This window comes from Triplophysa rosa, unplaced genomic scaffold, assembly GCF_024868665.1.
Source record: "Triplophysa rosa unplaced genomic scaffold, Trosa_1v2 scaffold183_ERROPOS166712, whole genome shotgun sequence".
NCBI lineage: Eukaryota > Metazoa > Chordata > Actinopteri > Cypriniformes > Nemacheilidae > Triplophysa > Triplophysa rosa.
In genome coordinates, this window is record NW_026634196.1 from 85462 (window position 1) to 113230 (window position 27769).

At 41.1% G+C, this 27769-nt stretch overlaps 1 protein-coding gene across 1 annotated transcript in view; it reads right to left on the reverse strand.

The window, feature by feature from the left end:
- slc11a2 (solute carrier family 11 member 2) overlaps positions 1-27769 on the reverse strand; it is a 99081-nt gene that overhangs the window by 70105 nt on the left and 1207 nt on the right. The window contains exon 2 of the mRNA XM_057327185.1: positions 10089-10162. Within this exon, the coding sequence (XP_057183168.1) occupies positions 10089-10122 (34 nt within the window). The 5' untranslated portion in view covers positions 10123-10162. The remainder of the gene's footprint in view (positions 1-10088; positions 10163-27769) is intronic.

The following is a 27769-nucleotide window of genomic DNA, read 5'->3' on the forward strand; positions in this document are numbered from 1 at the left end:
TTTGTCTGGAATTTGTCACGCGATCGTTAGATTTTGTTCATTCACACGCCAGTGATTTTCTGGAATATGTGCGTGCGTTTACACTAGAGGCAGACAATTTTTGTCAGCAGGATTGGAAACAAAATCACTATTAATCACATGACTGGAACAGGACAGGAAAAAATGTCAGCGGGAGTGGGCGGGACGGGGAATACACAAATATACCTTTGATATAAATAAACATATAATCTTCTGTTTGCTTTAGAGTGGCTGGTTAAGTGAATGACATGCTCCACACACCCGAAACAGTTGGTGGCGGTAATGCACCAAGTTGTTATGCCAACCACCAATAATATAAGAGAAAAAGGCGGATTCCTCATGCACTCACTAGGCCGTTTCTCACTTCCAAAAACGCAAAGAACGGACTTGTGTTCACATGGAGTTTCATGTTTTCTTGTTTTTGCAGGTACAACTTTAATTATTTTGCTTATAGTCAATATGTCTCATGTACAGCTGCTTTGTAACAATGAAAATTGTAAAAGCGCTATATAAATAAAGTTGAGTTGAGTTGAGTTGGAGACAGGTCTTGCGAGGCAGCTTCGGAAAAACGAACTTAGATGGACGCACCACAGTGACTTCTGGGAATCAAGCCGATGCATCCTTGATATTGAGAACACATCCCGGTACTTTCATGCACTCTTTGTTCTTGTGTTCTTTGAGTACTGGAACGGACTTTGACCGTTTTTGATGATGTAAACTTCAACCACGCATTACTACGGAGCCCCTTTAGGGACATGGGGTGGAAAAAATATGAGAGGGAAGAGAAAATATATTTTTAAAGGTTTTGCATTACCTCTCGCAAACATGTTTGCGTCCTCTCGCAAACATGTTTGCGTTCTCTCGCAAACATGTTTGCGTTCTCTCGCAAACACATTTGCGTTATCTCGCAAAACTTTTGCGTTATCTCGCAAACACATTTGCGTTATCTCGCAAACACATTTTGCGAGTTCTGACAAACACTTCATGTTTAATGTCCTGCTGGCAGAATTTAAGACTAGCTCCGTACATAAACATTGGTCTATAGTCGCAGATTCCCGGACCAATAACTCGTGAGCTAAACGTTCTTATAACACAAATGACACCTCATTCTATGTAACGTAAACAATGAATTTTAACTTAATTTTCCACAAATCAAGCCTTGTATTGATCTCAGGCGGGAGCCGGCTGAGACAAGACCGAAGGGATCATCTGTAAAGTGCAAAACCCGAAGATCATTAGGATACGAAAAATAGTCATTAACTTCAGTGCTACATACTGTTGTATAACTAAAACCAGTTTAAATTCAGCAGGAGAGCATTAATGTGTAAACTGAATTTGGTGAGACCACAGTGTGTAACATTTAAGTTATTAATGACTATTTTTGTAGTAACGCTTTTCGGATTTACAGTCACTTTGCAGACGGTTTCTTTGGACTTGTCCATGTCGCCTGCTCATATAAAGATCAATTTATATTCTCGTTTTGAGGAAGACTGGGTTGGTAGATCATTGTCTAAGGAATTATGTGTTATTTGTGTTATAACAACGTTTAGCTCATGAGTTATTGGTCCGGGAATCTACTCTGAACCGCTCCGTTGTTAATGTACAGAGCGGGACAACAGGTTTTGCGAGATAACGCAAATATGTTTGCGAGAGAACGTAAAAGTTTTGCGAGATAAAGCAAATATGTTTGCGAGAGAATGCAAAAGTTTTGCGAGGGAACGCAATGTTTCTCGGGGGAACGCAAAACTTTTGCGAGATAACGCAAAAGCTTTAAAAAATATTTTTCTCTTCCCTTTCATACTTTTTCCACCCCATTTCCCTAAAAGGGCTCCGTACATTACGAATCATTTTTGGGTAAACTTTTCCTTCATAACCTTGGTTCATAATGCAATTAGGTGCATCGAAGAATTCAATGAATTAGCACCACAGTTTTATGAGACCCTCATTCTGCCTGTTTGAAAAGCTGACATCATGCAGGGCTCGACAATAAGGACTGCCCGATGGACCAGAGACAGCATGAGAGACCCTGGAGGATGTTCCTGAAGACCTGTTTTACAATTCAGGACAAAGTAGGAATTCATGCACTACAACAAAATATTAAAACAATTATGAACTATTGAAGGCATGTTATCCTGAGGTAAACAGGATTATTTGTGTGAATTCTATTACTTTGTCCTTTGGAATGTACAGTATGTAAATATTTTGTAAATGTTAAATGTAAATATTAGACAATTAGATTCATCAGGATAAACAACTTCTTTAACTTCTTGAAGCAATATGCAAAGCAACACACTTCACTGTACCCTAAAGACAATGAGCTTGCATTACCGCACACTACTGACTATGCACATTCCGGCTGTTATTCCATGCATGTCAGCATAATTTTCTGTCCTGGAGAAACCGGTAGAACCAAACATCAGATTAACAGGTTCATCAGCAATTACGACATACAATAATCTTAAAACTTTATGAGCAGCAACGTTCCTACTAAAATCACGGAAACTACAACTTTGCAATGACTTCCTCTCAGAGCAATAAAGTTACTCAGAACAGCCTTTATTAGCTTTTACACACACAGGAACATTTAACACAATGTTCAAGTTCAGCATATTACATCTGCGTCTGTCAAGATTATTATCTTCGTAATATGATTATTATCATATTACGTCTGTCAAGCAACATTTCTGAGAAGCCAGAGTTTATTCAGATGTGCATTTGTCAAAGGCAGACGTATACGTGATACGGGAGTTCCTTAAAGCACATACTGAACAGACCATTTTGCAGAAATTAAACACTGGTCCAGAAGCTCTTTCTGTTTCAATTGTTTAACACATTAATATTATAGCAAAATAAACCCACAGAATCTTTGGTACTGAAATCATGTTACACAAACATCTTTAAGACTTATAAACTAGTAAAGAGAAACAGGAAAGACCAATGGTCTATAGCCCTTTGTTTCCACAAACAAACACCTGTTCGTCTCAATCCATGTGTTGAAATGAGCTGGCAAAGTCATCACTCTGGGATTGTTTTGGGTCTGGGTTTGTTATTTCACATTACATCTGATACAGTGTTTTTGATCTTACACCATCAACAATCAACTGAAGTACTATTCAGATGATTCTCACATGATGTTTGTAAGTTTATGTATCGATTTGGACGGGACCCTTGTTGAAAAAACAGCATATGCTGGTTTAGATGCTGGTTTACGCTGGGCCAGCACATGACAGTATGAAAAAAAACATCTTAAACCAGCATCAGAACATACCTAACCCAGCATATGCTCTTTTTTTCAACAGGGACTAGATCTCAGAGTTTTTATTTTACAGAGATGGGAGTGTCTGTTTAGTGCGTTTTGACGTTGCAGAAGATCACATGCTCTGGATATGAGCATTGCATAGTGTCAAATCTGTTTTATTGTCTATGGGTCAAATGAAGTAACCCTGATTGTTTTAATAATTTGTAATCACAATATATTGTATTTATTCATTACTATTAGGGCTGTGCGATTTGGGGGAAATATCTAATTGCGATTTTTTTGACAGACATTGCGATTGCTATTTGATTTGCGATTTTAACTTTTCTAATTCAAGCTTCAGCTCAATATTGTTGTGTGGAGCACAGTATGGGTATAATTACCCTGCTGAAAGAAAACAAAAAAAAAACATTACAGAAATTCTAATTGTTTCCATTAAAACCATTACAAAATTCATTTTTGTAGAGTGTTTTGGGCATTATTCAAATCGGGCTTACTGTTGTTCAATTGGTTCCCAGCTTCAAGATTACATCACACCAATAGAATCCAAATACCAGTGTACACTATTATAGTTTCCATTAAAACAAATACAACTCCCATTGTAACCCTTAAATCCATAACATTTTCTATTGTGTTAGTGAATTATTAAAATAGTTCATAGGTTACATAGGCTGATTTATTATTTTTTAAGTATGTGGGATTTTTTAAAACAAGTAGAAAATGTGCTGAATGTTTAATTTCATCCAAGTGAAATTAGCAAAACAGTTAGATAGAATTTACATTTGTTTGAAACGCGGAGCTAGGCGTGAGTTGACACAGGGTGCGCGCGTGCGTCAAGGCAACAGGCTGTGTGTGCGCATCAAGTTTAAACGGCTCGTCCGCTAGACGCGCAACACGGGGAAGAGTCGCGCGAGTATGAAACAGGCTATGTGTGTGCATCAAGTTTAAACGGCTCGTCCGCGAGACGAGCGAGTATGAAACGGGCTATGTGTGCGCATCAAGTTTAAACGGCTCGTCCGCGAGACGAGCGAGTATGAAACGGGCTATGTGTGCACGTCAAGTTTAAACGGCTCGTCCGCAAGACGCGCAACGCAGGGAAGAGAGCGAGTATAACACAGGCTGTGTGTGCGGTCTTCTGAATTGGATGGTTCTTTAGTATTTATTTGCCTAATATGATCAATCTGACTCTGCAGATGCCATAATAACACACTCTCTCTCTCTCCCGCTTTCTGTTTTTTGTTTTTTTTTATTAGGCATAACGGAGGTGCGCTCACTCTGTTGGTTAGCAAGAATGCCACTCAAAGCGGGCTTGGAACAGATGCGTTTCCTATATTTCACATCGTTTCCACATCGCAGCCTCTTGCGATTAGCAAATCGCAACGTCTCACATCGCGATTGCGATTCGATTTCGATTAATCGTTCAGCCCTAATTACTATAACTGTTATGTAACTAACTGGACAAATGAAGCCGAGTATCTTACCAGATACTGATCTTACAGGGGCCATTCTTAACAGTTTACAAGATTTGGCTCATCTTGATTTCAATTTTGGTATGTCACTGGATGTCAAAAACATTTATTTCTACTCAATGTAAATCAATAGGATGCAGGAATCACAATATACATGTCTTAGTAAGAGCTTCTACAGTAGTTCACATTAGGGGTGGGCGGAATGACTAAAAATCTCTTTCACGGAATGAGTCATTTTATTTCACAGTAACGATATATTTCTCGGCAACAATCTCCCATTATAATTATAGATCTTTCACAGATTAATTTAATTTGTTTATTTATTCATGACAATTTATTTAAATGCTCACCATAGTTAAAATGTAAGCAAGTTATTGAAAAGCACTTAAGATAATCAGATATTATTTATTTATATTAATCTTCTGGCTATATCATATGTACACAGTAAGAAGACAGACAATTTGTATAACAATTAAGTATGAAAAATGCACAAACAATGAGAGAACATGTATATAACTGGTGTTATAAACAGGTGTTCATGGGGTCTGTACTGTAGATCTTCATCGATCTTCACTCTCTATTAGAGGCGCACTTTAGTGTGTTAGGCGGCTGCATATATGAAAATAAACCAACTAACCCTAAAAAAATTCTAACAAAAGGTTTCTCAGCTGTTTTTTTGTAGTATTAGGTGTCCTTAATAACATACTAAACGTTTACCAAAGTTTGACCACTAGAAACGTATAATTTTCAAGATGGTGTCCAAGATGGACAGGAAGCCCTTAAAATATCCTACGTCAAATAATAACGCCTTCATTATTTGACCTAGCCAAGTAATCTTGGTGTCTAACCCTATGTTGTCTGGGTCTATGAATCCATTGGACTTGTCTAAATTGCACTGACATGATTACAAATTTATGGAATACATGATTTTGTGATATTACTGTAAGGTTTTATCTTTGTTTGGGGTGAACCAGAGTAGTGTTGTCAAAAATATCGATATTTCGATAAGTATCGATACTGAAGAATCTGAAACGGTTCCAATACCCATGTCCCACGTATCGATATCAGCTGCGCGTTCCCGCTCTCTTTCTCTTTTCCGACAGTGAGTTAACACACACTGCACGTGAACGCATAACAACAGAGCCCCGCCTCCTCTCACAGACTTGACTCGTTTGCGGCAGTTAAATAATGTTAATGTTAGAAAAGATGGCCAGTCTCAGTAACACATCTGGCTTGGTGCACGCTCGTTACGCTTCCCGTGTTTACCATAGCGATCCATGTATGTGCGCTGATCAATAATTTCATCCACTCGTTTCATTCGACCTGGTTATATGTTGTTTATGTTAGTACAGAGTCTCCGCAACAGTTCTCATGTTTAATGCACGCGTTTCTGTCTTTATGTGCGCTCATCAATGATTTCATCCACTCGTCTCGTTCGCTCTGGTTAATTTGATGTTTGAAATAATGCTGGTGCGAGTAAAGTCTCCGCAACAGTTCTCGCGTGTGATACACGTTTGCACTCCAGTGTTTACCATAGCGCTCTATGTATGTGCGCTGTTCAATGATTTCATCCACTCGTCTCATTCGCTCCAGTTAAAAGTTGTTAATGTTAGAAAGATGCGGAGTCTCTGCAACACTTCTTGCATTTAAGTTTGCGTTTCTGTCTATATGTGCGCTGATCAATGATTACAGTATGGGCCTATGTGAATAAAAGCCAATTTAGCCAAATAAAAATGTAGGCTATTAACTAACATTAACGAACAATGAATGAGCAATACATTTGTTGAAGTATTTATTAATCTCTTTTAAATGTTAGTTAAAAAATACAACTATTTATGTAAGCTCCCCTGTTGAAAAATCCAGTATGGGTAAGGTATGTTTTGATCGATGCTGGTTTGATCTTAAACCAGCTAAGAACCATCTTAAATCAGCATATGACCATCTTAAACCAGCACATGAACAGTTTAAACCAGCACAAATCAGCAAACCAGCATCAAAACATACCAAACCAGCATAGGCTGGGTTTTTCAACAGGGTCTGGTCCATTAATACTGACAAATACAACTTTGATTTTAAATAGTAAATGTATTCGTAAAATTAACATTAGATTAACAATTAATAAATAATGTAAAAATATATACCTCATTGTCTAGTCTTGTTCAATTTAACTTCAAATAAAAATTAAAAAGGCCTATATTACTATTGCTTATTAGGGCCTTATTGCTATGGCAGTTTATTCCCCGTGGTATCGAAAATGGTATCGAATATCGCTATTTTTTTAGGTATTGAATCGAAGATAGAAATTCCAGTATGTGACAACACTAAACCAGAGATTAAACGATTTAGCCTATGTCATGTAACTCCTACTCAGTACGTGTTTTTGGACACATACCTTTTTTGCTAAACACAGACTTGACATTCAATGTAAAAGTTATTGCACCCAAAAGTAACTTAAATTGGAGTTGTATAACTTTGATCATAAACAACTCTGAATTAGCCCGAACAGAGGCCTGTGTATGAACCCTCTAAAATGGTCACTCATTTAAATTTGAATAAGGTAATACATATGTAATGCATCCTCTATAGATGTTGTTAGTATAAAGGTGGCATTATACTAAACCCAACAAAACTAAATTCACAATTTTCAGCAATTCAGAAGATGGTGGAAGAGAATACTGACATTTGATATTGCTTGCCTCATTGAAATGTTGTTGGCAGCACAGTGTATACCATTTTGCTCAAACAAAATTCATCCTTGACTACTTAAACCAATCACCCCCCCACCCAGATTTCTAACACATGAAAAAGGCCAACAATGTAAGTGTGTTATGAGAGGATGACACTGTTGAATTAGCTTGAGGAAAAAGTACACTCCAAATGCAATTTTGACCATGAGTCATGTTGTTGTAAACCAAGAAACTTGCCCTATTTGCTGTAAAAACTTAAGAGATGGCTCTGATGTGGTTGAGGTTCATCAGAAGGGAGCTGATGGAATAAACAATGCAAGTGTACAAAGAGGCGATGACCTACACAACCAGGTGATTGAGACATCTGTCCACCAGCAAATGTCCACGAAAAGCTCTTTGCACTGACTTTCCAGTCATCATGTGCTGGACGGCATTTGATCCATAGACAACTTCCATAATATTCCTGAGTCCTGTTCCTTCCATCAGTGTGCCTATTGCACCAAGTAGGTTCATAAAAGTATGAAAACCTCCAAGCATTAAGACTATGCTTTTAAGGGGACTACTCTGTGGTGCATCCATGATCATCTCTGCTGCTTTCCAGTACAGTGGCTGATCAAACGTAATACCAGTGGAGCATTGTGTTTGATAGCCAGGTCACAAACAAAATCCAAGGTGGACAAAATACACGTTTTGTCTGCAGAGTACAGGTCAATCATTGGAAAGCAGCAGAGATGATCATGGATGCACCACAGAGTAGTCCCCTTAAAAGCATAGTCTTAATGCTTGGAGGTTTTCATACTTTTATGAACCTACTTGGTGCAATAGGCACACTGATGGAAGGCATCATTAGGCACCATTTGCTGGTGGACAGATGCACAACTGCCCGCCGAACACAACGGTGCAGTTGCAGGGCATATGGACTACCATGCATGCCTGCTTGTGGACCATGTCAAGTTGGGAATTGTGAGAATCACTATAATCAACCTCTATGGGAGGAAGAGTGTGACGACTAATGGTAAATCTAGTGAAGGTCACAGTTCAAAAAAGTATAAAAAATAAACCAGAATAAGAGGAAACAACTGAAGAAAATAGAAAAAGTTATGTATAAATAAGAATAGTATTAAAAAATATATAAAAAACAAAAGGCAAAAAAAAGCATTATAAAAAATATATGAAAAAATAAAACAAAAAAATAAAAGGGGTTAGCGGAACTGAGCCTTCACGTGGCAGCCCTGTTTTGACAAATTTTACAGTACCACACAGTTCTAATGAATTTATTCTTTATTGGAATCAAAAGAATGGTTATGAACCACAGAAATCACCAACACTAGGCAAAACGATATGAGAAAGGAGAAATATGCAATTACTTAAGGGAAATTGTACTTATTTTTCGCATAAATATGCTTGTAACCAATTGCTTTAATATATAGTTGTACTTGTAATCACTTATCTATCATGCAAATATGCCAATGAGAATATTACATGGCCAAAACATGTATCAGGCACCAGTATTCCTGGTCTAGGAGGAATACAAAGGAGTAATGGTAATTTTAAGGACCTGACGGCCACCATTTTGAAAATGGGGCCTTTCTTGGAGTCAAACTTTGGTAAACTTTTAGCATGTTTTTAAGTACATCTGATACTTAGTAAACCCGAATGTTCAAAGAAATTAAACAGTTTAAGTAGTGTAAACTTAATTTTATATAAAAAAAATTCCTAACTTAAATGTTTTGAGTTCCTGTAACTAATTCTTACTTTTGAGTTAGTTTAACTTAATTTCAACAAGTTAATTCAAGATGATTTGTTGAGAATGAAATTCAGTTCCCAGCATGCTTTGCGTGAGACTGCATTAGGAAAGTAAATTTTGAAATGAAGTGTTATTTTATGAGTTTTTAGAAAGGAAAAAGCCTTGTTAATGATGAATGTTCAATTATCTTGGATATTTAGAAGAGTTTGTTGTGTTTTTGACTTTTGGGGTTACCATCGTTCAGAAGAGTGGTGCTTATGCTTAGGTTGTGGGAGGTGCAATAGCAGTCGTGTGTGTGTTGCATCACTCTCTGTGAAGGCTGTTTGTTAATTGTTGATGCAGCTGAACTGTTTAGGTTGTCTTAAGACCTTTCATTTATTTAGCTGTAAATAAAAAAAGTTACTTTGCTAAATGTTCAAAATTAAAAGGAGTCAACAACAGTACAACAAACTCAAAACTGACTAGTTTTGCTTACTTAAAATTGGGAACAGTGTACGGTAAACCACTGAGAAACCTCTCGGGGTCAAGTCATATTTGCAGCTGACTATGTTGCCACTATCTGTCTGTAGGTTTGTTTATTCTTGCGTGCTTTCACATTTTTCCCAGAATAACGGTATTACTGACAAATACTTTGATGACAAATAAGTTTAGGTGTGTCTGTTTGTTCATGGCATTTCAGTGATGGATGTTATATAAACGCTGGATATAACTCTGGATTTGGAGATGGTTTGAAACCGATAGATGGCGAGGTCCTAGTGCTAAACTGCCTGTGACACGAGATCGGCCTCAAAAACTGGTCGCAAAATGCAACAATTTGGTGGCCAGAATCAGACAACAGTGAAGAGAAAGGATTCACTTTTCACCAGCAGTAAAGAAGTGTACTCATTTACATGTGATCATGTGTGTCTCACCTTCGAGGAGTTCCCCATTGCCCTCAGTCCTCATGAAAATGAACTCAATGTGTGCCTCCGTCAGACTGATGGCTCTAAAAATATAAATCACAAGAAAAAATTTGCATTGTGTGTGGAAAAAAATGTACTGTTTATGTTGTGTTTCTACAGAAATATTACTTTACATTAGGGCTGAGCGATTAATCAAAATCGAATCGCAATCGTGATGCGAGACGTTGCAATTTGCTAATCGCATGAGGCTGTGATGTGGACGTGATGTGAAAAATATGAAACGCAAGCCCGCTTTGAATAACCAACTGAGTGAGTGCACCTCCGTTAAGGGCTGTGCAAAAATGAATGTAACTATCGCAATATTTATTTTTTTCGATAGTGATACCTCTACTATTGATTTTTTTTTTTAAATGTCATATACATATGGCCAGAAGTAAGTGGAAGCGAGCATGGCGAAAAATATAAGAACGCTTGGAGCTCTCAGAGCTGATGTGTGGGTGTGCATTGGTTTTCAAAATAAGTCATGGAGTAATGAGTTATATAAAATAATGCTGTTTGTAGGCTTCGCAAGTCATGACACAAGTCACCAGTGCATTAGACAAAAAGTTTATTAAGAAAAGTAATGTGGCAAGGGGGGCGTGGTTCAGCGCGGTCTGCACCGAGAGGGAGAGGCGGGAGAAGAACGGTGAGTAAGCAGATCAAGGGCATATTAAAAACACCTGCTTCTCATTGTAGTAATTGGTGAGGAGACGGTTAAAAGCCTCACACACAAGACGGGAGGCTGAGAGAGACCGGCTGGGAACCGAGAGGAGAGAGGAACCGCTGAGACGTTGCGTCCAGGACTGGAATATTGCGAGTGCTTACTGAAGAAGTTTATAGTGTTTATGTTACGGTGCAGCAGCACCACTAAGATTTGTTGTTAATAAAATCTGACCTCGGTTTCCCAGCCATGCCGACCCCTTTCTTCCGGTATTATTGAACCGCGTTACACTGGTGCCGAAACCCAGGAGAAAGGAGCCAGCCACCGCCGACATACAGTCCCCGCCAGCCACGCCATTTGCGGATGTAATCAACTCCCTCGCCGGTTTTCACCAGGAGCACCATCAGGCACTGTTGGCCCTCAGAGAGGACCAAGAGAGACGTTTCCAGGCTCTCGTCCAGACCCAACAGGAAGACCGCGAGGTGTTCCGGAGCTGGTTGAGCCAGGGAAGAGACACAGGATTGTCCAGATCCAGCTGCACAAGATGGGAGCACAGGATGATCCGGACACGTTCCTGGAATTGTTCGAGAGGTCCGCGGAGCTATCCGGGTGGCAGCCAGATGTCTGGTCAGCGAGACTGATTCCCCTGCTGACGGGGGAAGCCCAGATGGCGGCACAACAGCTACCAGTCCAGAACCTGCTCTAGTACGTGGACCTCAAAAAGGCGATCCTGGAACGGGTTGGCCTGAGTCCGGAGCAGCATCGACAGCGCTTCCGCTCACTGGAGCTCGGGGAGTGCGGCCACCCCTTCTCTTTTGCTCACCAGCTCCGGGATGCTTGCCGCAGATGGCTGATGGCCGACGGTAGAGACGTCAACACCATCCTGGATAAGGTGACACTGGAGCAGTTCGTAGGGCGGTTACCTAGGGAGACCGCCCAATGGGTCCAGTGTCATCGACCGACATCGCTGACCCAGACCATCCAGCTGGCGGAGGACCAGTTGGTGGCGTGCCCAGGGGTCGGCGTACCCCTACCATCTTTTTCTCTCTCTTCCCCTCTGTCCACCACCTCTCCCCCCAAACCTGTTCCTTTTCCTAGGACCCGGGGGAGTTTTTTGCCGTAGCCAGCCCCGAGGACCCGGACGTCGCCGGGGATGGGGTCGATAGGAGCCGTGAGGACCCCAGGGAGACCCACCAGCCAGTATGGCACTGGCACCAATGCCTCTCTTGTACCTCCGCCCTTCTCCTCGCCAATTCGTTGGTCTGCTTCCTGCCGCTAGGGCGGCTGGGACTCCTGGGCCGGCCTGTTGGTGTTGCGGGGACCCCGGCCATTTTAGCGATCGCTGTCCTATGATGGAGATCGGTATGATGGTCTGGGTTCCCGACAACCCACAGGCTGCCCTCGGTCAAGACGGGCTGTATCAGATACCTGTGAGTATTGGGGCGGGTACGTATCAGGCTTTGGTGGATTCAGGATGTAACCAAACCTCAATTCATCAAAGCCTCATTCAAATTGGGGCATTGGATACGGGCCGCATGGTTAAGGTAAGGTGTGTGCATGGCGATGTGATGAACTACCCTTTAGTGCCGCTGACCATAAAATTTCGGGGCCAAAACCATAGTGTAGAGGTGGCTGTTAACAAGCACCTCCGACATCCGCTAATCTTAGGGACGAATTGGCCAATGTTTTTGGTATTATTGGGGCACTTGTGTGCGGATGTCTCTTGGCGGAACCAAGGGCAGCGGAAGGGGGCGGTTGCGCAGGTAGGAGAGGTTGAGCTGGGACCTCTGACATCTGATTCAGAGGAACAGAGTGCTGTGGAGAAAAGGAATTTCTCCCAGTGCGATGATTTTCCTCTGGAGCAGTCTCAGGATGATTCGCTCAAGCATGCGTTTGATCAGGTCCGTACAATCGACGGTCAAACCCTCCATCCTGCACAACCGCTATCCTATCCGTACTTTGCCATACTTAAGGACCGGTGTTATCGAGTGACCCAAGACACACAGTCCAAACAGGATACGACACAGTTAGTCATCCCAAAGAGCCGTCAGGAAATGCTTTTCCAGGCGGCTCATTGTAATCCGATGGCTGGACACTTGGGGCAAACTGCAACTTTAAATCACCTAAAGACCCGATTTTTCTGGCCGGGCATTCATGAGAACGTGCGCAGGTGGTGCGCGCCTTGTCCTGAATGTCAGTTGGTAAACCCACTGCCACCCCAAAAGCACCATTGTGCCCACTTCCCCTCATACAGGTCCCCTTCGAGCGAATTGGTATGGACCTGATTGGGCCGTTAGAGCGATCTGCACAAGGGCATCGATTTGCGTTAGTCATCGTGGACTACGCAACCCGATACCCGGAAGCAGTGGCGTTACGCAATATCTCTGCTAAAAGTGTTGTGGACGCCCTGTTTCTATTAATCTCTCGCGTGGGAATCCCAAAGGAGGTTCTCATGGACAAAGGCACGGCGTTCATGTCACTGACCCTCCGCGAACTGTACGGGTTATTGGGGATTAAGACGATCCGTACCAGCGTCTACCACCCACAAACAGATGGGCTGGTCGAACGTTTTAATCGTACATTGAAAACAATGATCCGGAAGTTCGTTCACGAAGACGCCAAAAATTCGGATAGGTGGCTGGAACCTCTGTTATTCGCGGTTCGCGAGGTCCCTCAAGCCTCCACGGGGTTTTCCCCCTTTGAGCTCCTCTATGGCCGTGGCCCCGCGGGGTTTTAGATGTCCTAAGGGAAGCTTGGGAGGACGGACCTTCCGCGAGCAAAAACCAAATTCAGTATGTCCTGGACCTGAGAACAAAACTCCATACACTGGGGCGGCTCTCAATGGAGAATTTGTTACAGGCACAAGACAGACAAAGCCGACAGTATAACAGGGGCGCCAGGCTACGTAAATTTGCACCGGGAGAGAAAGTGCTTGTATTACTCCCAACGTCCAGTTCTAATTTACTCGCCAAGTGGCAAGGGCCCTTCGAGGTCACACAGCGAATTGGGGATCTCAATTATGAGGTAGTTCGGTAGGACAGGAGCGGGGCACATCAGATTTACCACCTCAACCTCCTCAAAAAAATGGAGTGAGGCAAACACAATGCTGCTGGCGACTACAGTGAGCAGAGTGGATGATCTCAGACCAGAAGCGAACACCAAAGTGGCCGCAGGGGGATCATCTCTCATCCTCCCAGATCACTGATGTTGCCAAGTTGCAAGCAGAGTTTGCGGATGTGTTCTCGCCCCTGCCCTGCCGCACCAATGTCATAGAGCACCACATTGAGACCAAGCCGGGTGCGGTAGTGCGCAGTCGACCGTATAGGTTACCTGAACATAAGAAAATGGTTGTTCAGAAGGAATTAGAAGCTATGCTGGACATGGGAGTAATAGAAGAGTCCAGCAGTGATTGGGCAAGCCCGATAGTCTTAGTTCCTAAAACCGACGGCTCAGTGCGATTCTGCGTGGACTAAAGAAAGGTGAATGCTGTGTCGAAATTCGACGCATATCCAATGCCACGAATTGACGAGTTACTTGATCGCCTAGGTGCAGCTCGTTTTTATTCGACATTGGATTTAACGAAAGGATACTGGCAGGTCCCTTTTATCTCCCTTATCCAAAGAAAAAACAGCCTTTACCACGCCGTTCGGTTTACACCAATTTGTCACACTTCCGTTCATCTTATTCGGAGCCCCGGCTACCTTTCAGCGTCTCATGGACCGCCTACTCCGGCCTCACGCTGCATATGCCGCAGCTTACTTAGATGATATCATCATTTATAGTAATGACTGGCAGAGGCATATGCAGCATTTGAGGGCGGTTCTGAGTTCGCTGAGAGGGGCCGGGCTGACAGCTAACCCGAAGAAATGTGCGATTGGGCGTGTGGAGGTAAGGTATCTGGGCTTCCACTTGGGTCACGGGAAGGTGCGTCCCCAAATTGATAAGACGGCCACAATTGCGACCTCACCCAGGCCCAAGACCAAAAAGGAGGTGAGGCAGTTCCTGGGGCTGGCGGGATATTACAGAAGGTTTGTACCTAATTGTTCGGACCTCACCAGCCCGCTGACTTACCTCACTAAAAAGGGGGCGCCAGATACCGTCCAATGGACGGAGCAGTGCCAGCAGGTGTTCACCAGGTGAAGGCTGCTCTATGTGGCAGGCCGTTATTGTCCTCTCCCGACTTTTCTCTTCCCTTTCTCTTGCAGACCAATGCATCGGACAGGGGCGTGGGGGCGGTCCTGTCCCAGGAGATAGAGGGTGATGAGCTGCCGGTGCTGTACATCAGTCGGAAGCTCTCCAGGAGAGAGACGAGGTACAGCACCATTGAGAAGGAGTATTTGGCGATCCGGTGGGCTGTCCTCACCCTCCGCTATTATCTCCTGGGACGCGAATTCACGCTCTGTTCGGATCACGCACCCCTGCAGTGGCTCCACCGCATGAAGGATACCAACGCGCAGATCACTTGTTGGTATATCGCGTTACAACCCTTCAAGTTCCAGGTAATCCACAGGCCAGGGACGCAGATGGCAGTGGCCGACTTTCTCTCCGGGGGGGGGGGGGAGGAGGCTGCAGGCCAGATGGTTCCCCGGCCTGAGTCGGGCAGTGGGGGTATGTGGCAAAGGGTGTGTGATTTAGCAAGGTCTGCAGCGGGAGAGAAGGCTGAGAGAAGAACGGTGAGTAAGCAGATCAAGGGCATATTAAAAACACCTGCTTCTCATTGTAGTAATTGGCGAGGAGACGGTTAAAAGCCACACACACAAGACGGGAGGCTGAGAGAGACTGGCTGGGAACCAAGAGGAGAGAGGAATCGCTGAGACGTTGCGTCCAGGACTGGAATATTGCGAGTGCTTACTGAAGAAGTTTATAGTGTTTATGTTACGGTGCAGCAGCACCACTAAGATTTGTTGTTAATAAAATCTGACCTCGGTTTCCCAGCCACGCCGACCCCGACTCCTTTCTTCCAGTATTATTGAACCGCGTTACAAGTAACAATGACATTTATTGTGCTTTCATGGACGTGACACCAGCGCATTTACAGCACGGATGAAGCAGAGGTTTAATACTGCCCATGTTCCGTGTTTTAACTGTAATGCACCACAACAGCCACGTGACTTGCGTGAGCCACCTTATTCCCCTGTGCTACCCACTTGAGGGGCGCAATCCACAGTTTGAGAACCCAAACCTCTGATCTAAAGGTCCATGCATCGCACATCATGGCCTCTCTGTAGAGGTAAGGGATGTTTTTACACTTATCCTTACAGAAAACCCCCGGTGGTGCACAGCATGTTGTATTTCTAGCTCTACTTTTTACATTTTCTATTTAAAGTATTGCAACATATCGCAAATGTGTATTGTATCAAAATACATAGCAATATATTGTATCGTGACCCATCTATCGTGATATGTATCGTATCGGGAGGCACTTGCCAATACACAGCCCTACCTCCGTTATGCTCAATCAGCACTGACCTAGCCAACTGCGTAAATGTCCATCATAAAAAAACAAACAAACAAACAAACAAACAGAAAGCGGGAGAGAGATTATGGCGTCTGCAGAGTCCGATCGATCACATAAGACAAATAAATACTAAAGAAAATTCCAATTCAGAATGCCGCAGACACAGCCTGTATCATACTCGCGTATCTCTGCCCTGTGCAGCCTGTCTCCTGGACAAGCCATTTAAACTTGACGGGCACACACCGCTTGTTTCGTAATGCTCATTTATAGTACATGAGTCCGGCTCCACACCGCAAAGCGCATCTGGCAATATGGACGAGGCTTGACGCACGCGCTCACCCTGTGTCAACTCACGCCTGGTTTTGCTAATTTCACTTGGATGAATTGAAACATTCGGTAAATTTTCAACTTGTTTTAAAATCCCAAATACTTAAAAATGAACAAATCAGCCTATGTAGCCTATGCACTATTTTAATAATTCACTAACACAATGGAATATTTAATCATTTAACATTTAAATAGTAAACACTGGTATTTGGATTCTATTGGTGTGATGTAATCTGGCAGTTGGAAACCAATAGAACAACATTAAGTCCTATTTGAACATTGCTCAAAACACACTACAAAAAGGAATTTTGTAATGGTTTTAATGGAAACAATTAGGCCGTGTTCAGACCTGATTTCCTTTTCAAAGCTGCTAGCGTCTGTTTTACATTATAATCCTGTGGAGTAAACCGTGTTTTCAAAAAACATCCTGAGCGCTTTTTTAAACGCCAGTGCCGGCATCTTTTTCTGCAGCTTATGGCGTCTTTCTAAGTTGAAAAAAGTTAAACTCTTCTGAAAAAAACCCTACGTCAAGCTCCTTTTCACAGCTAACCAATGACAAGCGAGTAGCGAGACCTGTCGTTTCCATAACAACATGCAAGGAAGGTGATTGGTCGAGCAGGATCCTTCTCTAAAAAATAAAATATACATATTTTTATTTGAATTACAGTTTATTTTTCACCTTTAATAACTTTAGATTGCATTTCTAGCAAGAAATTAGTACTGTAATTTTAAAATATGTTTTTGGTTTTTGCAGACGGTCTCTGTTTATAACAGACAGTGTTTCCCATTCATTGACGAGACTATGGCGGCCCGCCATAGACTATTTTGTTCCGCCACAGTCTTAAAACGAGTCAAATTGTTTTTCTTGGAACAACATAACTATTTGTAACGTTGAATTCTGCACCGCTGTTTCGTTGTTGTGCCATTGTTCACGGGTAAAAATGTGTCCCCCTCTCTGTTGCTTCAGCACAACGTGCGCAGCACACACAGACACATACTGTACATACGAACGCACGCTCGCTCGCTACTGTTTCAGCTTTCGCGGTTGAAACGCAGACACGTGAACTGGCCAGGATTTAAGACGTCGCCAAGCCATATGGAATACAACATCGTTTGAGGGAAGTAAAATCTAATGTTTCAGTATTCACTGCAGTTATCCACAGTACAAACATGATTTTATCAGTGTACGACAGAGCAAACAGATAGCATTACCTCATGGCGTTAACATCATTATGTTCAGCTTCATCAGCTTCAGCGTCATATTATTTCTAGCTAAAATAGCAGTCTGCATATAGGGACATTTGACATACACCATTTCTGTCGTTTAAAATGAGCAGCGCGTCTACACAATGGAGCTGTATGCAGCACGCGCACCCATGACATTTATAATGATTATCTTTTGGCGCTATATCTCTAATAGCCGTCCTTATTTAGTGCCAAAAGCACTTCGTTTAACCTTTTCCAAATCGCCAAAATAGTTCCGTTTTGTTTTTAATGGCAAATTATTCATGTTTCGTTTCATTTCGATATTACACTGCGTTCCAAATTATTATGCAAATTGGATTTAAGTGTCGTAAACATTTAATTTTATATTGTTCAATTAAACTTATGGATGGTATTGTGTCTCAGTGCTCTTTGGATCACTGAAATCAATCTCAGACACCTGTGATAAGTAGTTTGCCAGGTGAGCCCAATTAAAGGAAAACTACTTAAGAAGGACGTTCCACATTATTAAGCAGGCCACAGGTTTCAAGCAATATGGGAAAGAAAAAGGATCTGTCTGCTGCCGAAAAGCGTCAAATAGTGCAATGTCTTGGACAAGGTATGAAAACATTAGATATTTCACGAAAACTTAAGCGAGATCATCGTACTGTGAAGAGATTTGTGGCTGATTCAGAGCACAGAAGGGTTCGTGCAGATAAAGGCAGAATGAGGAAGGTTTCTTCCAGACAAATTCATCGGATTAAGAGAGCAGCTGCAAAAATGCCATTGCAAAGCAGCAAACAGGTATTTGAAGCTGCTGGTGCCTCGGGAGTCCCGAAAACCTCAAGGTGTAGGATCCTCCAGATGCTTGCAGTTGTGCATAAACCTACTATTCGGCCACCCCTAACCAATGCTCACAAGCAGAAACGGTTGCAGTGGGCCCACACATACATGAAGACTAATTTTCAAACAGTCTTGTTTACTGATGAGTGCCGTGCAACCCTGGATGGTCCAGATGGATGGAGTAGTGGATGGTTGGTGGATGGCCACCATGTCCCAACAAGGCTGCGACGTCAGCAAGGAGGTGGCGGAGTCATGTTTTGGGCTGGAATCATGGGGAGACAGCTGGTGGGCCCCTTTAGGGTCCCTGAAGGTGTGAAAATGAACTCTGCAAGGTATGTAGAGTTTCTGACTGAGCACTTTCTTCCATGGTACAAAAAGAAGAACCATGCCTTCCGTAGCAAAATCATCTTCATGCATGACAATGCACCATCTCATGCTGCAAAGAATACCTCTGTGTCATTGGCTGCTATGGGCATAAAAGGAGAGAAACTCATGGTGTGGCCACCATCCTCCCCTGACCTCAACCCTATTGAGAACCTTTGGAGCATCCTCAAGCGAAAGATCTATGATGGTGGGAGGCAGTTAGCATCAAAACAGCAGCTCTGGGAGGCTATTCTGACATCCTGCAAAGAAATTCAATCAGAAACTATCCAAAAACTCACAAGTTCAATGGATGCAAGAATTGTGAAGGTGATATCAAAGAAGGGGTCCTATGTTAACATGTAACTTGCCCTGTTAGGATGTTTTTGATTGAAATAGCTTTTGATTTCAGTAAATATGACCTCCTAATGCTGCAAATTCAACAAATGACCATTTTCAGTTTTTTACAACCTATGAAATGTTTTCAAACTCTGTTGTGCATAATAATTTGGAACAGTGCATTTTGAGTTTTTCATTTTTTAAATAAATACTGTTGTCAGTGGGAGGTTTGTTCAATAAAATTCCAAATGTACCCTAACTGTTGATTACTTGAAAATTATACTGACTGTCATTTGCATCGACAAATTAGGAAAACCAGAGAAAGATATCATTTGCATAATAATTTGGAACGCAGTGTAAGTTAATTTAGAAAAATGTTTGGAGTATTTTTTTTGTTTGTGGCTCACGTGCAGAACGCATAGTTTGATAGCCAAATGTGCTGGAGCACGAATTTGAATGAATGATGTGAATGACACTGTTTAAACTGTTAAAATAGTTTAGAATAAATAAACAGTTAAAAAGTTATATTTCATTTCGTTTCTTTATTAGGTTAGAAAAATGTTGTGAGTATATTTGTTTGTTGCTCAGGCACAGAACGTAGTTTGATTGCCAACTGCCAATTTTAATGATTTGAATGCATGATGGGCATGAGTCCAAATTAAATTCCTCCTTTAGCTTCGGCTGTCGCCGTAAGAAAAATAAATTATACGGGGGCACATGATTACATGCTGCCCTGTGTGTCACCGTGTCCAAAACTTGTCAATATATTTGGTTTGTCGGACATCAAGCAGCGTCTGTTATTAATTGCTCTCGTGTTAGGTCTGCGCAACGCACGCATAAAGTTGAAAACATTATAAATCACAAACTTAACATTACTCTGTTGTGCTGAGAGAGTGTGTGCTTTTCTTACGGGTTAACTCTAAACAGTCGCCGCATCATAATAATGTATGAATGCTCTGCTCCGGATAGTAAAGTGATAGGCCTACTACCATGCGGGGGAGTGGGACAATGGCACTGTGAAAAAGGCCTGATGCCCAGCCTGCATTTTAATATATGGTAATATATAAATTAGTTCAACTGTTAAACACTTCTTTGCTTAATTTTTTGATGGCTCATGCTCTACATGTTTTTGACTTTTTTTGTTTGTGAACTCTCATTTTACCATGTGTTATCCCCATTTATATCTATGGTGCCAATGATTAAATTACTACTATAGCTATTGTATTCTTATAGATTGAGTCACTTAATTTTGCTCTTAAAATGCACCAGATTGCAGCATTTACCTGCTAGGACCCCCCTAGAGGAAAATATGTTTAGCCCATAGTCTCACAAAATTTTGTGGAAAACACTGATAGACTACGCGTCTAACACGTCTCTAACTAGCTTAGTCACTAACGTTAGCTGTCGGCACACCACATTAGATTACTGTAAATTACTTATCCTCGTAGTTGTGGATATAACTCGATATATAGAGCTTAAATCATTTGTCCCGCTTGCTTGTTGGAGCAGGAGAACAGGCATCAACGATGCGGTGTACATCGTTAATGCTTTTTTTTTGGCAGATATTGAAGACATCTTGTAAACACTGACATTTTGCGTGGTGCGAGAGCAAACCGGAAACTGACATCCCGACTTCTGGCGACAGCGGAAGTTCGTTGCTACGCTTGTGCACAGGGCACATTCAAATAGACTTCCATTACTCTGCCTATATGAATCCTGTGTGCTGAGCTGCCTTCATGCACAAACGCTGCCAGCATTTCTTTTTACTAAAAAAGCGCTCTTGTCAACTTTTTCTTGTCAAAAAAGACGTCAAGTGTGTTTATGGCCTTAGAAGTTCTGTAATGGTTTTTATTGTTTTCTTTCAGCAGGGTAACTATATCCATACTGTGCTGCATATTATTGACAATATGGAGCTGAAGCTTGACTTTAAGCTTGAAAATTAAATCGCAAATCAAATCACAATGTCTGTCAAAAAAAATAATAATAAATCGCAATTAGATATTTTCCCCAAATCGCACAGCCCTACTTTACATTACCCTAAAATTATACACATTACGCTAGATAAATGATTGTAGAAAGTTATACATATTTTACATTTGAATTTCCATTATCTCTATTTTACTGACTGTAATGGTGGAGTTTAAATAGGACAATCAATAGAAGTGATAAATAGGTTTTTTAAAGGGAAAAATGACATTTCATGCAGTGTGTAATGTTGCTGTGTTTGAAAGTAAGCAGTCTGCCAAGTTGTCCGAAGGTGAATGAATCCGAAGGTTAATGAATAAAGTTATTGTCTTGGAAAAAAGGGAGTCGACTCTGAATCACGCAAACGAGTCGTCCCTAGTCCGATTCGTGAACCGCCGCAGATTTGCATCACTACATATAGTCCCCGCCTACGTTTTGCTAGGACTGCCTGCGAAAACTTCACTCTTCTCCCCCAAACACTGTAGCTCGTGAGCCTCATTCGCGGTAGACCAATCACAGCAGACTAGACCATCTGACCAATCACATCAGACTAGGCTAATGGAAAGGATCATTTAAGAGTCAGTCAAGAAGTATGGTAAGAATAACTACCTATTATTAGGGCTGTGTATTGGCAAGTGCCTCCCGATATGATACATATCACAATAGATGGGTCACGATACAATATATTGCTATGTATTTCGATACGATACACATCTGCGATATATTGCAATACTTTAAATAGAAAATGTAAAAAGTAGAGCTAGAAATACAACATGCTGTGCACCACCGGGGGTTTTCTGTAAGGATAAGTGTAAAAACATCCCTTACCTCTGCAGAGTGGCCATGATGTGCTATGCATGGACCTTTAGATGAGAGGTTTGGGTTCTCAAACTGTGGATTGTGCCCCTCAAGTGGGTAGCACAGGGGAATAAGGTGGCTCACGCAAGTCACTTGGCTGTTGTGGTGCATTACAGTTAAAACACTGAACATGGGCAGTATTAAACCTCTGGTTCATCCGTGCTGTAAATGCGCTGGTGTCACATCCGTGAAAGCACAATAAATGTCATTGTTACTTTTCTTAATAAACGTTTTGTCTAATGCACTGGTGACTTGTGTCATGACTTGCGAAGCCTACAAACAGCATCATTTTATATAACTCATTACTCCATTACTTATTTTGAAAACCAAAGCACACCCACACATCAGCTCTGAGAGCTCCAATCGTTCTTATATTTTTCGCCATGCTCGCTTCCACTTACTTTTGGCCGTATGTATATGACATGATTTTTAAAAATATATATCGATACTAGAGGTATCACTATCGATACACTATCGAAAAAAAAAATATTGCGATAGTTACATGTATCGATACATTTGCACAGCCCTACCTATTATTACGAAATTATAGTGTTTTTATACCTTCTATGTACATAAACTTGTTGTTGGACACTCCATAAACCAAAGTAGGACCTTAAAAATCCCTAGTTATGTACTCTTCAATTATTACTATTACAAATGTTCTTCGAATCATAGTTGTTTGTGAATGTGAGTCTGTCAGCAAGGTGTTTAAATCCCTGATTTATCACTGGCTTAAACAAGTATCAACAGTAAGAGTACAATATAAGCTCATAATGATACAGGAGAAGGTTCTCATAGTCAACTGTCAATTAAGGTATTACACCGCTTTTACACAAACACACTCCGAATGAAAACTTCACGTTTACACCACACACGGTGCAGCTATTTAGTAATGGACGTTAAACAGTGAAAAGAAAAAACAGGAGAATCTACACCAAAATATTGCCAACGGTTTTAAGTTGAGCGCACCAATATTGCTTGCATCCAGGTGATATTTAGGGATGTAACAATACATCGATATTGATCGATGCATCGATTACATTTCAAATAATACGATGCATCAATGCCACATGTAAAATGATATGAGGTACCTTTATTTTGACACTGTCCACGTCCTTATTCCTCACGTAACGTTCGGTTCGTCTACACATTTCTACCAAAACGCGCATTTTTGTTGACTTTTGTCTGCTTGTGTGTCAGAAATAATGTGAATGCAATGCAGCAACAAAACAGTTGTAGCAGCGAAAATGCAAAAAATGTTGTGACTGCTGTCGGACACAAATCCTTGGTTTCGAAATATCTTGATTTTGTGAAAACAGATTTGGCAGAAAACACTGGAAGACTTTGACTGCTGCCATCATAAGCTTAATTGATTTCATGTAACTTTTTCCCCCCATTATTTATTTTTCTTTATTTAAAATAAGTTTTTTTGTTAGTTTGTTGTTGTAAATGTCCCAGTTGGGACAGAGAGTGTGCAAGGTTTAATTAAACGCTCATTTTATATATTTTGGTTGCATTTGTGAGTTATTAAAAATGTAACTGCTTGTGTAAACTAGGCACGTAATATCAAAATATCGCTAAATTAATAAAATCGAAACTAAACTTAATCGTGTCGCAGAAATGCATGAGGTATCGGCAAATATCGTATCTCTGGCAGGGAAAATCGATATTGTATCGTGATGAACTGTCCGATTTACACCCCTATTGATATTGTCATAAACTTTTTCACTTGTTGTACGTTAACACATACAACACAAAGAAATAAAGGAAACAATTTTACCTCAGCATATCATAACTGTTTGACAAGCAAAATTTCTGAGAAACCAGAGTTCATTAAGATGTGTATTTGTTACAGGCAGACATACACGTGATACAGGTATGAAAGTTTTTAGAGCACATAATAGACATTTTTAATCTGTGAAGAGCAGGCAGCTGTACGTCTGATAAGTGCAACGGCACAGCACCCACCCACATTCATTCAGTACACAAGACTAAACAGATGCTACTGAGCCACTTATCATCAACTTATCCATGAACACTCAGGGCTGTTGGCTCACTGGTTTTGCACAAAGCCTTGGAGCTACAGAGGGTGTTTTTTAGCACAGGCCACAAAACTGTAACACTTGAATTAAATGGCTGTTGCAATCTCTGAAAACAACATCAGTGCCCTTTAAATAGACATGTGACTGGCAAAAGACGTGGTGCATCATTTTTTTGTGTCGTAACGTGTAGCTTGCAATAATGTTTGGTACAGCGTTTCCAAATCCTGACCATTTCATGTTTTAGATGCTCAGTCAAGATTCAAAGTGTTTATTGTAATATGTACAGTAGAGCTGGGCGATGTGTTTAAATTGTTTTTATCGATAATCGACTTTAAAATCATTGCGATATCCGATAATATCAGGTGTGTTTGACTTCATGCAACGTTGCGCAGACAATCAATCTGCGGATACGGACCGGGAGGGAATTCGTTCTGGACCTGCCAAGTGCCAAACAAACACGCATGCAGGCGCGCCACGCGCACAAACCAGTGTTGTAGTGACTTCTTTCATCAGGTAAAGCGCGTAGATAAACCATAAAGCTTTTATGCAGTAGAAAAATGTTGCAGGTGTCCTGAAATTTCATCCTACCCATCAGATTATCCTACCAGGCATGCGCACATCGATTTTTTGAGCTATAAAATCATTCTACCTGTTTATTTTATACTGCTACGGGAATATGATACTGTATTTTCATTGTTAAATCATTCTACATATTTTTTAATACTTATAATACAATTTGATTGGGTGTTGCACTGTAAATTAATCCTACATGTTTCTTTTATGCTGGTAGGATAATCTGACAGGGTATTTTTGCATTGTGAAATCATCCTACCTCTTTATTTTGTCGATGTGGTTTAGAGTATATTAAATTTTGCCCTGCGGTAGGAATATCTGACAGGGTAGGACAATTCGAACACCAGTACAGCCCCGCGAGTGTGAGGTTTTGCTTTGCCGACGCAGCTGGTCTTTCTCTTGGTCTATCTGTGCAGCGACCGGCAGAAAACAGCAGCACTTTCAACTGACCGAACAAAACAGCGTTTCCAAAATTCTGTCACTGTTACTGACTGCCTGTGCATATGAACATGAATGTTGACGCTAAATCCTACATCGCATGATAATGTTATAACGCATATTCCATTATTATCAATTATCGTCTGGTATCTGTCTGTTGTAATCGACATCGGGATATTTGCGAGATATCGCCGATATACGATAACATCGTCACATCGCCCAGCCCTAATGTACAGTGAAGAAAACAAGTTTCCCTGTACAAAGAAATTCTTACTTTGCAGTCCACAGTGAATGCCAGAACAAGTGCAAGACACACAAACATAATTAATAAATAAACTACATAAAACTAGATTAACTAAATAAAACTGAGACTATGCTGCAGGAGTGAATAAAACTATGCTGCAGGGGTTGGAACATAAACTACGAAATGTACACTATGGAATATAAAATATACACTATGTACATCTATGGTAATGGTAACAACAGCAGCAGTAGCACTGAAAGATAATGCAGTGATGATAAAAACAGTTTTAAACATTAAAAAGTATGCGATGATAGTGGTATTGGTGCAGTATAGCAGTAGCAGCAGTTACAGTATCTCACAGAAGTGAGTACACCCCTCACATTTTTGTAAATATTTGATAATATCTTTTCATGTGACAACACTGAAGAAATGACACTTTGCTACAATGTAAAGTAGTGAGTGTACAGCTTGTATAACAGTGTAAATTTGCTGTCCCCTCAGCGCACACACACGCGCACACACACACACACACACACACACACACTGTTTGTCGCTGTCTTGCGGTTGTCAGAGCAGAAAGGAAAACAGGTGGATTTTTCTGTAATTTATTCTGCAGCGTCTTCTGTGTTTACACATGTCCAGAGTTTTGCGGGCTGTGCGTCAGAAATCATGGTCTGTGGGAAAATGCGGTGCTCTATGTGTATTGTGGTTAAGTGGATTAAACGAAGCTTCGAGGCAAAATAAATTGTCTCAATGATTTTTTGTAATCGACTTACTCGAGGAATCGTTCCAGCCCTAGACGCCACTGATCTATATAAATAACTAGATTGCGCCTAGAACGCTAAGCCAATGGAAGGAGGTGAAGCCACCGGAAGCAACGCCCCACCATCTTGGTTTGTCCAACTGACAGAGAGCGCCACTGACTTACAGTCAAAATGACAATCTAAAATAACCCGTTTTTCAGCTTATTAGGCACTCGATCAGTTTTTACGTCACATGTGTGTTTAAATTAATTGTTACTTCTGATGTTTTTTTCCAATGTTTATTTTTGGCAAAATAGCGACATATAGAAATCAATGTATAGAAGGTGAGTGTGTATTGCACACTGTTGTAACAGTACATGTGTAAATGTTTAGAAATAAAGCTTCATGACTTAAAGAACATATAAAGCCTGTATTTATCTGTATTTAGATTTCAAAATAAGCACATTTGTTATATGTTGAGGTGTCTCGTTAGTCTGCTTGTCTGATAAGTACGCTACTTTAATGGAAATGAATGTAACTCACTCTATATCTAATAAGACGGGAAAATTCCTGACTTTAAATAATTAATCATTTACATGCTTAAGACATTTGCATTGTAAGAATGTACTGTGACACTTTAGATGTAAAAAGGGGTCGTTTCAGCCCTGCCTAGTAAAGAGAACGCTGTACATTTTCAAAGAAACAGCTCTTTATTTACCCTTCCATCTCATACAAGAAGAATTCACGATTACGGCAGAGAGACGCTCTAAATGTGTGTGGAACTTCGTTCACAAAAGAGACTGGGTGGATTATTGATGTTTGACTGACAGCTTGAGGATCCAATGAAATTTCAAGGTTTAGTCACAAGCTCTTTTAAACACTTTTCATTGGTTAATCATTCACAAAACCCACAGACAGATGTAAAGTCTGAATAATAAAAAAACATTAAATTATAAGCAATATTCCAAATATCTTTCTCTGTGTTCATCAGAAGAAAGACATTTTTACACATTTGGAACAACTCAAAGGTGAGTCGATGATGACAGAATTTTCATAGTATCCCTTTAAGAAGATGAGAGAAAGTCGGTTGAGATAATTACTTCATGATCGCTACCTCATAACACCTGTCACATTTATAATCTAATCTCTAGAGATCCATTTGTCAGATGTTTACACTGATTGCACGTTCATATAAAATGTATTTGTTATAAATATTGTCATTTTTAATGCATGCATTGCATTAGGGCTGCAACAACTAATCGATAAAATTGATAATAATCGATAATGAAATTCGTTGTCAACGAATTTCATTATCGATTAGTTGGTCTGTGACGTCACTTGCGAGCTGTGTAGTTATACATCAAGCGCGTCTTCTTCCCTTTTAAAATGATCGTTTTAGATGCATCTCTCCGTGCAGCATGAGCTGCTCAGTTTTAAATGCAGACGTGGTTCTCCGTGGATGTGTCTCTTCGTGCAGCGCGAGATGCGCAGTTTGAAAGTCACACGTGTCTCTCTGTGCAGCGCGAGTTACGCAGTTTTAAAGTCAGACGTGTCTCTCCGTGCGGCACATGTTGCGCAGTTTTAAAGTCACACGTGT